The sequence below is a fragment of the Coccinella septempunctata genome, chromosome 5, assembly GCF_907165205.1.
Source record: "Coccinella septempunctata chromosome 5, icCocSept1.1, whole genome shotgun sequence".
In the NCBI taxonomy this organism is placed as follows: domain Eukaryota; kingdom Metazoa; phylum Arthropoda; class Insecta; order Coleoptera; family Coccinellidae; genus Coccinella; species Coccinella septempunctata.
Genome location: NC_058193.1, coordinates 29,887,616 through 29,900,503, shown reverse-complemented (window position 1 = coordinate 29,900,503; position 12,888 = coordinate 29,887,616). Strand labels below are relative to the sequence as shown.

Below are 12,888 nucleotides of genomic sequence, written 5' to 3'. Positions count from 1 at the left end.
TTTTCCAAACGACTAAAACCAAGAAAAATCATCATAATGAAAAATTCAAAAGGTTATGTTCTCATTCATCTTCCATCGGTCATTGGTGGTAGGAAAAGCTGAAAAAAAAATCAAGAATGAAAGATGTGAGCTAACATTGATAATTTATATAGAAGACTCACAATCTGCATCGACTTTCTTCTCACTTTTTCTGCTATTGTCCATAGATGACCAGCGCCATGTGGTGCCTTACTGCCTTTCCTAAAATGTGGGTTTATCGACAAATTATGCCTGACAGAATTCTTCCAGCGGTCGTCGCCCTCTTTGTAGAAAGGAAAATGTTCCCTGAAAAAAAAAAGAGAAAAGTACGTATAGTAGCGAAACTGGGGATGTCAAAAATAAAAAACTTCTTGAGAAATATCGATATTTTGATATTTTTGTGAAACAATATCGATGAATCGGTACGGGACTCAGAAAAAAATCCAGGAATTATATTATTGGGTAAATACCAATCAACAGATACTTTCCCTAATGAAACTAATAATTATCTAACATCAAGAAAACCGCGATAAACAAAATATTGATGATTTCTTAATTGAACCAATTAGTATTAATGTGCCTAAAACGAGGGTATGTGAACAAATTTTCTGTTTAATTAATGATATTATGTCCTACAAAAAAAATTAAAATTTTATGTACCTACGTTCAATCAATCAATGGATCTATAATTAGGTAGAATGAAAAATTATCAATATCAGATTTTCATTTTTAATGAAAAAAAAGCAATTCGAGTAAACCACGAGCATTAATTTTTTTATATTACCTCCAAGCGGTGAAAGAAATACAAGGTGAGTCTTTGACTCGTACAAATATTTCAACAGTAGATTCTTGAAGTCGAAAGAAACACTATTCTTCTATAGCACTTTCTCTGAATCGGCTTGCTTTAAAAGATATAGGCTGTTGAAAAATCATAAAAAAAAATTATTTTTAGTTCTATCTCACAAACTGTTTTATCGAATGAAATGAATTTCAGAATATAGTTTTTCATTTATTTGATCAATCTTTTTGGATCCCAAGATATCACCCACTTCTTCCAGTTTTCTCATTATTACCATTATGTACCATAAAAATACCAAAAATTCAGAAAACCCAACTCTTGAAACTAAGTTGGACGCTATCTAATGAATAGTTGAACGTTTTGTAAAATAAAAGTATACTACACATTCTCTCGTATAATGCCCTGTTTTCGAGTAATTTGATGTTAAAAAATTGAAAAGTATTTGTGGAATTTTAAAAATTGGGTACTTTGGCTGAATGCAACTCTGTTTGAAAGATCCACAAATGTGTAATGTCATAGATTTAGCTTGCTATTCTGAAGGTAATCTTTTTTTTTCCATGGGTGGCATAGCTCATTATGAAAAATTAAAATGGCAATATCTTTTTATCAGGGCAGAATCGGAAAAATGGCATAGGAAAAAAGTGTATCTTTTGAACTCAAGAATCTACTGTTAAAATATTTGTACGAGTCAAAGACTCACCTTGTATAATTTGTTAAAATGAATGTGACATTACTTTCAGTTGTCGGTGAGGGAAAAAATGGATTTTCCATAAGTACTTTTCCGATATATCGAAAGATTATTGTCATAATCGCCCAAAAATATCGATATATCGAACAGAAATATCATTAAAATTCAACTAATCTGCAACGAATTACAAATAATGAACAAAAACATAACATCTAACCAACTCCAATTACACAGCTTGCTGAACGAGGTATTTTTTGTTCAATCTGAATGAATGCATTAAGATTGAAAGAGAACGCTGTCAAAAAGATTGGCGATTTTTTTCTGTCAATTTGAGCAAAAGAATGGATTAAAACTATGCGAAGAATTTTTTTTCTTATCCAGAGCCTGTACAAGAAATTAATGATAATTCACAGTGAATTATGTAAGTAGAAAACACGATATATGCTACCAATATTTCAAAACAATAGTTTTCTCATTCCAATACTCAATACAGCTCCTTTCTAGTTCCCATATAAAAATGTACCGATTGGTGTTAAAATCAGTTGGAGATAAAGAAAATTTTATGTCAGATATATTTTATATTTTTACAGTTCAGAATCAATAACAAGATTCTTCAACTCTTCATTTTTATGGCTCGGTGTTATAGGTGCCTTGAAATATATACCTTTAAACGGTTGAGGATTCGTTTACCGCAAATCCGCGAATCCCTGTTTTATTAGGGGAAATGGATGGAATGAATGAACTGAAATCAAGCGTACCAGGTACCGAAAGTCTCTGGGGCGTAATAAAGATCGGTTCTATTTATTTCGATTATTGGCTTTGGACATGAAAGCATCGTTTCGTTTCCTAAGAAACAGGCAAACTTAGAAAGGGCGGGTCATAGGGATCATAACCCTCCAAAGTACTTACCTACAAATGGTCGGAATATAACAATTTTATGGAAATTTTTTCAAAACAGTTTCCTCTATAGTTCGTTTTGTTTACCGATGCCAAAAAATCTAATTGAGTCTAGCTTACCCCCCCCCTGAATAATTTGAACGACATCTAGATAACCAAATGTGAAATGTAGAACTTGAAACTGAACGAAAATTTATCAAAAGCTCCATGAAGCTCATAAGAACCGTTTCTTACGTTTGAGGATTCATCGAAAAGAGATAGCTTTACGAACAAAATGATATGAATGAACCAAGTTCTTAGAATTTGGTATTCTCCAAATAGGTAACTCCACTAAAACCTGATACATATATTTATAATGAATCATCCAGATATGGACATCGTTTCAGTGAAAATGATCAGGGTCATCGATTTAGTGCAGATCTTTTATAGAACTCCACTGAAACCTGGGAGTTTTCAAGACATCTTAGGACAGAAATTCTAAAGATTCGCCTCGATAGAAAATGCATTTCAAAACCTGGAATTTTCAGCATAGATCATTCAAAACCTAAACATCGAATCTGATAATAGTTTCAGACCACAGGGTTTTCGTACGAGGATGTATTGATTTGGACATGAGAAAAATTGCTGAAAAATGGATCCCCAAATGTTTGAATGTTGACCAAAAGCGTGCAAGGGTAGAAGCATCGCGTTCGATCTGTGCTCTATTTGAAAACGATGTAGACTTCTTCAACCGAATTGTTACTATGGATGTGACTTGGGTTCATTTCTACGATCCAGAAACAAAGCAACAATCGATGGAATGGCGACACTCTGGTTCTCCAAGACCTAAGAATTACTCAATTTGACCAAAAAATCAAGACAACAAACAGGGCATGTCAAAATGCTTGACAATTTGCATGTTGAGGTTTTCGACAATAAACTTTCTTCCTGAAATACAATTGGATAAAAACCTCCCCAACACAAAGGAAAAATTGTGCAGAACGAAAGGTACGAAAATGTTTGCTGATGTTTTTGTAATGGTATTGACAGACTGAAGGTACTTTATGGATTTACTTGATGAAAAACATAGCAAGATGATCCACTTACGATATCCAATGATAAATTCCAGAAACTGTCAGTTCCCCTTTATCAGTGAGAGCATGTTCTATCAACTCTGTGTAGGTATATGGGGGTTTTGTTGGTCCAGATGGTTTCAAAGTTTCCTGGGGTATTATCTCACTTTCTTCAGCAAAAATTATTTCTGTGTTTCCCAAATCGAAATCGTTCCCATCCAAATCCTAGAAATTTCAGAAAAACGTCTTTTATATCAGTTGGATGTGAAATAACTAGGTACTTACTGTAAACTCGAAAGTTAAAGTTTCAGGAAAAGCGTCCAAAAGATTGTTTTCCTCTATAATATGGGTTGTTTCTGCTAGAAAATTAAAATTCCTGTCATTATCCAGAATACCTACATCTGGTCCTTGAGCCGATTTTGAAAATTTTCAGTAATTTTGTGAACTGAAGAAAATTAAGCTCAGGAACAAATTTCCTTCAATTCTTGGAGAAACAAGATCATTAATTTTTTCATTGTGTGAATGCCCATTAATTGTTCAGCGAACTGATTTCCATCCATTACATCAATCAAAAATAAATTAAAAATAATAACTCAATCTATAATTTGTTTTATACAAAAAAGTGATAGAAACATAATAACTGATTATTATAAGCATGAAATGACAGCCTATTTGAATTCATTATTTATGTGATGCAATCCCATACGTCTAGGAATCAATCAAATTCATCAGAAAAAACTGAAATTAAAGTCAGAATCAGAGACGATTATCGTAGGATTAATTTCGAGATGGATATGTGAGCAACCAAGAATTAATATTTTTTAAACCACGACACGTGTTTCGCTATCACAATAACATCTTCAGGTGAGTGAAGCTAAACTGACACGTGTCGTGGTTTAATTAACAACTCATATTTGTGAAAATCGTTTACCTATTTTTTTTTTACTTCAAGTATGGATTTTCATCAAGTATAGGCCACATAAATTCAATATCCACTTCGATCAAATCAGATGAGAAATATTCGACAGGAATTGCAGAAAATTGAAATATCAAATCAAAAATTGTCTTGAATGTAGGCACATACCTGGTATTGGTGGTAACTCATGAATTTTGTAGTTTAACAGCCAGGACAAATTGGAATCTCCCCAGTCTGTCTCCACTGTATCACTCTGCTGCGAATTCCCTATGACATCTTGCTGATAGTAAACACAAAAATTCTGGTTGGTCACCATCATGAAATTTCAACATAAATCTCAGTTTTTCTTCTTTAACAACAATTCACAAGGAAAGGAATCGACTGTTTGGGCATTTCCATCGGTTTTTGAAGGAAGGCGTGGCTTTACGCTTTACCATCTTAGTTACCCATATCGACGTCAGCAGGGTGTTTAAAGGTTACTGAATGGAACCATCGCGGGTTGATACCATTTGCATCTATTGGAGCGGAACCCATTGCAGATGTCCACTTCTCCTAATTTACCTTACTCCATAGTCTGATATGAATTAAACTCATTTTTAAATGGGGAATTTCATCCAAGTGTCATGATATTATCCAAAAAGGGGCAAAATTAGAAAACGCGGCAGAGTTTATGATAAGAGTTAACTAATCATTTCCAAAATTGTCGCACTTGTCGCAGTGTATACCTATTTCATGCCAACTTTCGCCTTACCCACTAAAAATGAAGGAAATATGAAGGTCTAAATGTAAATTTGTATTTATCGTTGGCTCCAGAATCTTTATTTAAAATATAAGAGTATAAGATACTGCAATACAGATTCAGATTATCATAACTCAAAACCAATTCAGATGAAATCATGCATAGATATACCTAACTTATCAAATGTTATTGTAGCCAAAATCATAATATGATTGTGAAATTGTGTGAGTAGCATCTTCTTAGTGCTTCATATTATGTATAGTTTTATGACTCGGTGTTTTTAGAACCCATAAAAAAAATTAAAAACTGTCAACTCGTCATCGCCTTCCAAAGGCTGTATCTTGGAAGGGAGGTCGATGTCGAAAAATATTTATAGGAACTACCCCTGCTTATTTTCATCGAGGAATCATTTTCCTAAGTCCTTCGCATTTGTTTATAGATAGCCTGTATATTATGATTTAGGTGGTTCTCAATGTAATTTCTGTTTGAACCAGCATCTGCATAGAACTTTCGAAATTCCCTCACTCCATTCAACCCTATTCTGCGTAGTCTCTTCCATTGTGCACGAATCTTGGAAGGGAGGTCGATTTCGAAAAAAAATCATTGGAACTACCCCTGCTTATTTTCATAGAGGAATCATCTACCTAAGTCCTTCGCATTTGTTTACAGACACCCTGTATATGGTATATAGGTGTGGGCAAGCAAGAAGGTCTAGCTAAGAATGTTTTGGAATGAGTCGAAAACTATGAACTTCAATCTCCAAATTTTATTGCCAATTAAACTTAAACATCAAATACTCTCAAATAGAAACATAAAATGGCAACTTCTGACGTAAAGTAAAACAAAGTTGAATACATATTTTCAAAAACCTTGTTAGTAGGCCTTATTATACTACAGTAGGATATTTAGGCGTTTAATAATCAAAATGGGTGTATTATATTCGGTAACTGGAACAAATTTTCAATTATTATGCATAAATTATTTTTAATTCACAAATTGCACTTCACTCTGAGGCAACATGAACTTGATTGCATTAATTTCTCAAGAGTTGAAAAAATCCGGTGCTCATTAGAATCAGAGCAGAATCAAGATTCGATATTTTTTCATTCAAGCAGGTGCAAAAAAGTGTCTGAAATTCTTTAATATGTCTTATAATTTACCCCGATTAAAACCTCATCCATGGTAGTGTGTAAAGTTTTTCAATTTTTTTTTTCGTCATTGGTATATATTTTTGCGAAAACACGTGTTTTTTATAATTGCAAGTTTTCAATTTCGAATATAGTGATCAATTCTGGTCTATTAAAACATCGTTAGTTGGATCACTTATGATGAATAGGTACTTGACAATGAAAAATGATAATGAGACTATTCAAAAGCTATTCTATACCTCTGTAGAGTATACAGAGTGGTGATAAAATAATTAGTCGATTCCTTGGTTAGAATCATAATTCATTTATCGTTCATCATAAATCTGGCAGACCTAATCGAAACATCGCATGAAAAAATTTCATTCTAGAATATTGGCAGATATTCTCATCATTTTCATTAACAGTTTGGTACATCAGATCCAGCACTTAAACAAAAAATGCAGGTATTTTGGTCGCGTTCCCTGATACCATAAGAAATGAAAAACTGAACTTTTGTTCTTCACCTCTTTAAATGCATTGAGCTAAGCTAATAAACAAAGAAGGCATGCTCAAGCTAAACTGAATGTTGCAAGCCTGCGTTTACAAGTTTAATTTGACTTACACTTTCAGTTTGCGCAAGTCGCTTGAGCGTGCGCTTGTAGCCAGTTATGAAATTCTACAATTCTATCAATACTAAGATACTTCCATCTAGGTCGAAGGCTATCAATGGTTCACAGCAGCTATGCTAGACCTTTCAGAGACAACTAAAGCTGTTTTACTTATGACGTTCATGAAGCCTACTGCATTTGGCACTTGTAAATCTTCTTGTTCGAAGCCAGTGTATTAAATCTACCGATTTTCTTATCCATTTCGAAGGTAGAGATCTAGTTTTGATCTTAATTTGCGATAGCTATTGAGAGCAGGGGTTTTGTAGGGTCCTGGAGGTGACATTATTGTTTCTCCTCTGTACTATGAAAACATTCACGAAGATGTGCCAATGGCAATTTTTTGAAAACCCATCCTGTATATTATTTTTCTAAAATGGAGTCATTTTCGATCAGGTTTCCCAGGTCGCAATATGCAAAAATTTTCACTTGCTCGACTGCAAATTTATATCATCTGGTATAATGATCCAAAACAAGTAATCGTTCAATTTCAAGCAAGGTAGTCTATTATAATCAGCCGGAAATATTAAAATTATAGATGACACAAATGATTTCTTATGCTCAGATTCCTTACCTCACTCAATTTTTTGGGTAAGAATATAATGAGTTTTTTGCTGGGAATAATTTAGTCGGATGCGTTCAGATAACATGATCCCTTTGCTCTCGGAGTTTTTGACGCTCGTTTCAATATGTTTGTCGATTGTGAGTTGTCAGGATATCCATCCAGATACAGAACTGTCAATAGTGAGTTCTTAGTTTTTTTTTCTCCATTTTGCTTGTACGCGAGGGATATATGAGATACTTCATAAACTCAGGGAGGTACTTCTTTGATGTGTAAATCGATCGGCTCATTATTGGTGGTGTTTTAGACAAAGCATCAATTTAAGATTCAATGCCAAGGATAGGGGTGGTGAGAGTATTTCTCGAAATTATATATAAAACATATTGGCAACGCGATTGTTGATTGAAATTGTTTCTGTTCAACGAACAATCGACTTAATTCTACGAATGATACATCATCGTTTTGATATATTTGTTAATTTCCTTTTGAATAAGTTCCTTTTCATTTCTTTCTTCACTCTAATTCATAACACAAGTTTTATGGTTTAAATTTCGAACTTTATATTATTCATGTAGGCTTTGAATTAACTATAGAATAGGTATTCTCAATACACTGCTCAAAAAATTAAGTGGATATTCGAGAAAAATTCACTTTAAAGATTTGAATCATATTTTCAGTATTGCTGTGAATACCATTTATTCTTTATTATATAAGAATCTATATTATCTTTGTGTAAATATTTTTGTTCTGTTATTGAGTGTACATAATATTATTTCATCAATTTTTCTTTATTATTTGTCTCTGAAAAACTTCAAGAAAAACTCATCATAAATAACGTAGATCTATGGATAGGGCCTTCGACTGAAATCCTTCGGGGCGATTTTTGCGCTACGCCACTGAGAAGCACCTTCAAATAATTTCAAAACCTTTCCTTCCAGACGGAGATTCTCGAAAAACATGGCTTTCCTGCTGAGACCCACGAGGTGATAACTAAAGATGGATACATCATCACAATGCAAAGGATTCCGCATGGCAAAAACGGCACTGGCGTGAATCCGAAGCCAATCCTCATGATGCACGGACTTTTTGGTTCAGCCGAGAACTACGTGGTGGCCGAAATGTACAATAGCAGTATGGCAGGCTATTTCGCCGACAGAGGGTATGACGTATGGCTGGGAAACGCTAGAGGAAACATACACTCCAGAAGACACGTCAGGCTGGACCCCGACAAGTACAAATTCTGGAACTTCAGGTACTGGTACCCCTTCCTTATGATAAGGCCAAAGATTATAGAGTTAACTATATAATCTCTGGTTAAGGCCTTGTCCAGATACAGCGTCAAAAATCCCGCATGTCTATGATCTACTGTAATCTTATGAGTTTCGAAACACGCGTATTTTGACTGCTCGGTCGTCTAGTGGTCAGGGGTTGCAGCTAGTACACCAGAGGTAACAGGTTCGAATCCCGTCGAGAATACATTATGATGTATTTCTCACTGCGCAAATTTGTGAGCAGCTGACTCTGCTGCACACAAGTTGCCTTAGTTGAAAGTAAACTTCACCTAAACTTACCAAAGAGTGATCTACTGCTCTCGAAATACAGGGTGTATTTGGAGGTGAGGCATTTTTCAGCAGAAAAGGTAGAACTACTGGTCAAAATGAAGTCTTTCACCAAAAATCACCTATACAAAACTTTCAAAATGACAAAGTTGGAAAAAAATTGAAAATGCGATTGTTGACATAGATCCTAATACGACCCTAGACCGTTTGTTAGCTGAATTATCGCAAAGCAGTGGGAAAAAACTTATCTCATGATTCGACCATGTGGTTTCGTTTAGGATATTTTGGCTCGTTCGATAATTACGTGATAATGAAAATGGCAACTTAGGATTGCCGAATTGTTCTCATTATTTTTTAGTACTTACACGATTTTATGAAATGGCTCATTTCGATACCAACTGACAGAAGAGACTCAGAACACAAGAGTAAAAAATAAAACAATACTTCAAAATCTCACCAATAAAATTCGTCTAAATTATTCACGAATTTTCTCACAATGGGCTTCACAAATTTCTTTTTCGAACATTCCAACAATAGTCCTAAAAATGGGATGAAATGGGGAACATCATAGCACATTTCAACATAACAACACTTTCAAGAAACTGCCTCGATTTTCTACATTATTTTTTTCACCCTAAATTGCATTATACAACAATTATGATTCTCTCAAAAGTGACCTGATGCATCTAATCCGATGAACTTGGTACTGAACCATTCATTGTCCAGCCATATGTTTATGTTTTGTTTCGTTTTTTGCGATGCCGCATGTACCTTCCACTGTCCCGTACTTGAAATTCTAGGGATTATATCTCAGTCATCTTGGATATTTTATGCATATAGATAATTTTTGGTTAAACGAGTTATTTTGATCATTTCTACCTTCTGTCAAAAAAAAGCCTCACCTTTGAGAACAGCCTGTATATAAGTTCAAAAGAGTATTATTCAACTCATTTTCTTCAACTTATATTCAAAATGATAGATTCGCTCAAATTTTCAACCAATAATTTTTCTTCCTAGTTACCACGAGATAGCCATCTATGATGTAGCAGCGATGGTGGATCACATTCTCAAGACATCAGGGAAGAAGAAACTGTATTACATTGGGCACTCTCAGGGTGGAACTGTATTCTACATCTTGAACTCTATGAGACCAGAATACCAAAAGAAATTTGTTCAAGCGTCTCTTCTTGCACCAGCAGGTTTAATGGGTAATTACAACAACACCTTAACACTGCCACTCATTAGACGTCGTAAGATGATTGAAGTAAGTAACAGAGGAGCTCAAAACTGGGCAAAACATTTTTAGAACCTAAATTGCCTCCTTTGAAATATTAGGGGCAATCGAAAATCATCAGCATTTTATCGGGTTACTTACGGTCGGTTTCATAATCAAACCTAAAGTCCCTTTAATTTCAAAGCTTCCTTTAACCCTACTGAAAATGACAGTAAAGGAATCTTTAAGCTTAAAGTGATTTTAAATTTGATTATGAAACTGGACGTTATAGACATTATTTTTCAATACATCATTTATATAGTTATAGAGAGTAGTCTTCATTATACTCATTATCACAAAGAAATACGATTTTCACAAAAGAGTTTTTGAACCACGACATGTGTTTCGCTGTCACAATAGCATCTTCAGATGGGTGAAGCATCCGCTAATATAACATCAACAAATGTTATGATCTAAAACGAACTAGACAACCACCATCGCTCATATAGTGGAAGCTTGAGTTTCTCATAGTGCTTTATGTATCTTGATTGCGACTGTAAGAGGTTCTTGAATAAGTAGAAAACAATTAATAGCACAAAGGACCATAAAGAGTTCAGCTCAGCACCTCAACCAGAGTTTGAAAAAAGAGCTGGAAAAAGCTATTATATCGAAAGATTTTTATATTTTTTCAACTGCTCATAACAATAAAAGTTATACACTTACCTGCATTGTTTAATCAACTTTTTACAGAAAATGGTTAACAATGCTAAAATTGGCGAGTTCCCACCGAAATGGTTCAATTTTTCCCAATTTCTGTATGGCTCCTGTACAGAAACACCTTTGAAATACATCTGTCAAGGTTTGTACAACACGCTAGCAGGTGGTGACTCAGGAGAATTTTTTCCAGTAAGTATTTATATGCATAATATACACGAAAACCTTCTGACAGTTTGTTTTAAAGCGAATGAACCATTTTTCCACACTTTTCATTCTAAAAACCTAACCATATACTCCCATACTGTATCGTAAGCTGCAGATAAATCCGCAAATCATGTACCTGTTTTTAATTAATCATTAAAACCTGGTCCATTGAAAGTGGTGAGGCTTAGAACCTAATCGCACCAATTCCTTTTTTTCCTGCATGAAGACTTCCTGGCAATTATGTTATTGTGCGTCTTCTATATAGTCGATTCAATCCTTAAAAGATCCAACCGCTCCAAAAATTTGAGAGTTGCACCTACTAGGATCAGAGAAGACTTCTCTCCAGGTTTTGAAATTCCTATGATTTTTTTTTTTAATTCGGAATTAAAATTGCCAAGATCCAGAATACCTATTTGTATATGATAAGTTAATTCTCATCTTCGCATAATAGTACGATTAAATATTGATCTAAAACAAAACACATGCACTTTAAAAAAAATTAAACATTCCCCGAATTTTTCCAGCACTTAATGCCGCATATAATGAGATTTATTCCAAGTGTGGCAGCCAAACAAATGTTCCATTTCATGCAGAGCATTGACACAGGTGAGGAATTTTTTTTTTTTGAAACTTCATTGGTTTTCTCTCCCACCATCTGTTTCACGATGAGGTATATAAAATAAAAACATTTCTGAAATAATATGTTGCTCAACAAGAATCGAAGCATTTTTCATCATGTTTCAGATCTCCGATTCCTTTATCAGAAAATTACTCAAAAATCCCCAGAAATAAATATTCCTTTGAATTTTCAGGCTTCTCCAACCCAAAATTTCTTTTGTTAATAACCGCCCCAGTGGTAGGAACTTCAATTAAATTATAATTTAATAGACCATTAAATTGTCTATCAAATTAAAATCGATTCCGTCAAATAGATGCGTAGCAACATAATGAGTTAACTCTCATATCCATTGGTAATTCACCAACAAAAACTCTGAATAAATACCTAACTTTCAAAATATATTATTCCAAACTTCATATCAAACTCAATTCAGGTTGTTTCTGCCAGTGGGATTATGGAAAAAAGAAAAACCAAGAGGTTTATGGTACTGCGGAGCCTCCGGCGTATGACCTAAAATCAATTCAGGTACCAATAGCTCTTTACTATGGCCTTAGCGATACTCTGGTTTTTCCGAAGGTAAAACAGGAACCGACATTTGAAGAGTATAAGACTGACTCACTTTTTTTAGGACGTGGAAAAAACCTGCTCCATAATACCAAAATGTACTAGGTTGTATTTGCTACCTAATCCAAAATGGACCCATTTAGACTTCATTTTTTCTGTGAACTTGGTGAAAGAACTCAATGAACCTGTGATTACTCATATGAACACCTTCAAGGATGACGATTGATGATATGTACTTACATATATATGTATATAAAAAACTTACATGTATGTGAGTACGAGTTTGGAATTGAAACGAATAAATATAAAAATTCAGAAATCTATTTTTGCCAGAACCAAGACTTTCAGTCGTTGCCCTGGGTACCCTCTCCCCCCCCCTCTAGATCCATCACTGATCGTCGATCACGATTTCTCTCATCCCCGAGACTTGGAGGTAAAATCCAGTTTTGTTTCGGGTAAAAACTTGACTCTCCAAGATTGGTCTGGTACAAAGATATTACACATGTGTAATATCTTTGGTCTGGTACATCTAGCTAGGCGGTCGTGACT

The 12,888-nt window shown here is 34.4% G+C and overlaps 2 protein-coding genes across 4 annotated transcripts; one reads left to right on the top strand and one right to left on the bottom strand.

Annotated features, from left to right (window-relative positions):
- Positions 1-4: 4 nt before the first annotated feature.
- On the bottom strand, positions 5-4,948 carry LOC123313427 (forkhead box protein N3-like). 2 transcript variants are annotated; one of them, XM_044898308.1, is made up of 5 exons: positions 4,539-4,948; positions 3,740-3,813; positions 3,489-3,679; positions 162-324; positions 5-98 (listed from the first exon to the last, which is right to left on the bottom strand). In XM_044898308.1, exons 1-5 carry the CDS (start codon positions 4,687-4,689, stop codon positions 66-68), a joined length of 612 nt encoding a protein of 203 aa, XP_044754243.1. In that variant the 5' UTR covers positions 4,690-4,948; the 3' UTR covers positions 5-65. The 2 variants fall into 2 exon arrangements, with proteins under 2 accessions (XP_044754243.1, XP_044754244.1); XM_044898309.1 differs by having other exon boundaries at positions 3,740-3,810.
- LOC123313426 (lipase 1-like) lies at positions 1,812-12,649 on the top strand. Of its 2 annotated transcripts, none has more exons than XM_044898307.1 (7): positions 1,812-1,926; positions 8,402-8,715; positions 10,040-10,286; positions 10,986-11,141; positions 11,681-11,762; positions 12,209-12,351; positions 12,404-12,649. In XM_044898307.1, exons 2-7 carry the CDS (start codon positions 8,477-8,479, stop codon positions 12,563-12,565), a joined length of 1,029 nt encoding a protein of 342 aa, XP_044754242.1. In that variant the 5' UTR covers positions 1,812-1,926; positions 8,402-8,476; the 3' UTR covers positions 12,566-12,649. The 2 variants fall into 2 exon arrangements, with proteins under 2 accessions (XP_044754242.1, XP_044754240.1); XM_044898305.1 differs by lacking the exon at positions 1,812-1,926 and adding an exon at positions 7,500-7,645.
- Positions 12,650-12,888: the final 239 nt, after the last annotated feature.

Excerpts from the sequence above, each read along its gene's own strand:
- LOC123313427 (XM_044898308.1), bottom strand. The coding sequence starts at position 4,689 with ATGATGGTGACCAACCAGAATTTTTGTGTTTACTATCAGCAAGATGTC. Across the intron at positions 3,814-4,538 it reads TGAGTTACCACCAATACCAG|CAGAAACAACCCATATTATA; the intron begins GTATGTGCCTAC and ends TTAATTTTCTAG. Across the intron at positions 325-3,488 it reads GGAATTTATCATTGGATATC|GGAACATTTTCCTTTCTACA; the intron begins GTAAGTGGATCA and ends TTTTTTTTTCAG.
- LOC123313426 (XM_044898305.1), top strand. The coding sequence starts at position 7,535 with ATGCGTTCAGATAACATGATCCCTTTGCTCTCGGAGTTTTTGACGCTC. Across the intron at positions 11,142-11,680 it reads ACTCAGGAGAATTTTTTCCA|CACTTAATGCCGCATATAAT; the intron begins GTAAGTATTTAT and ends GAATTTTTCCAG. Across the intron at positions 12,352-12,403 it reads ATACTCTGGTTTTTCCGAAG|GACGTGGAAAAAACCTGCTC; the intron begins GTAAAACAGGAA and ends CACTTTTTTTAG.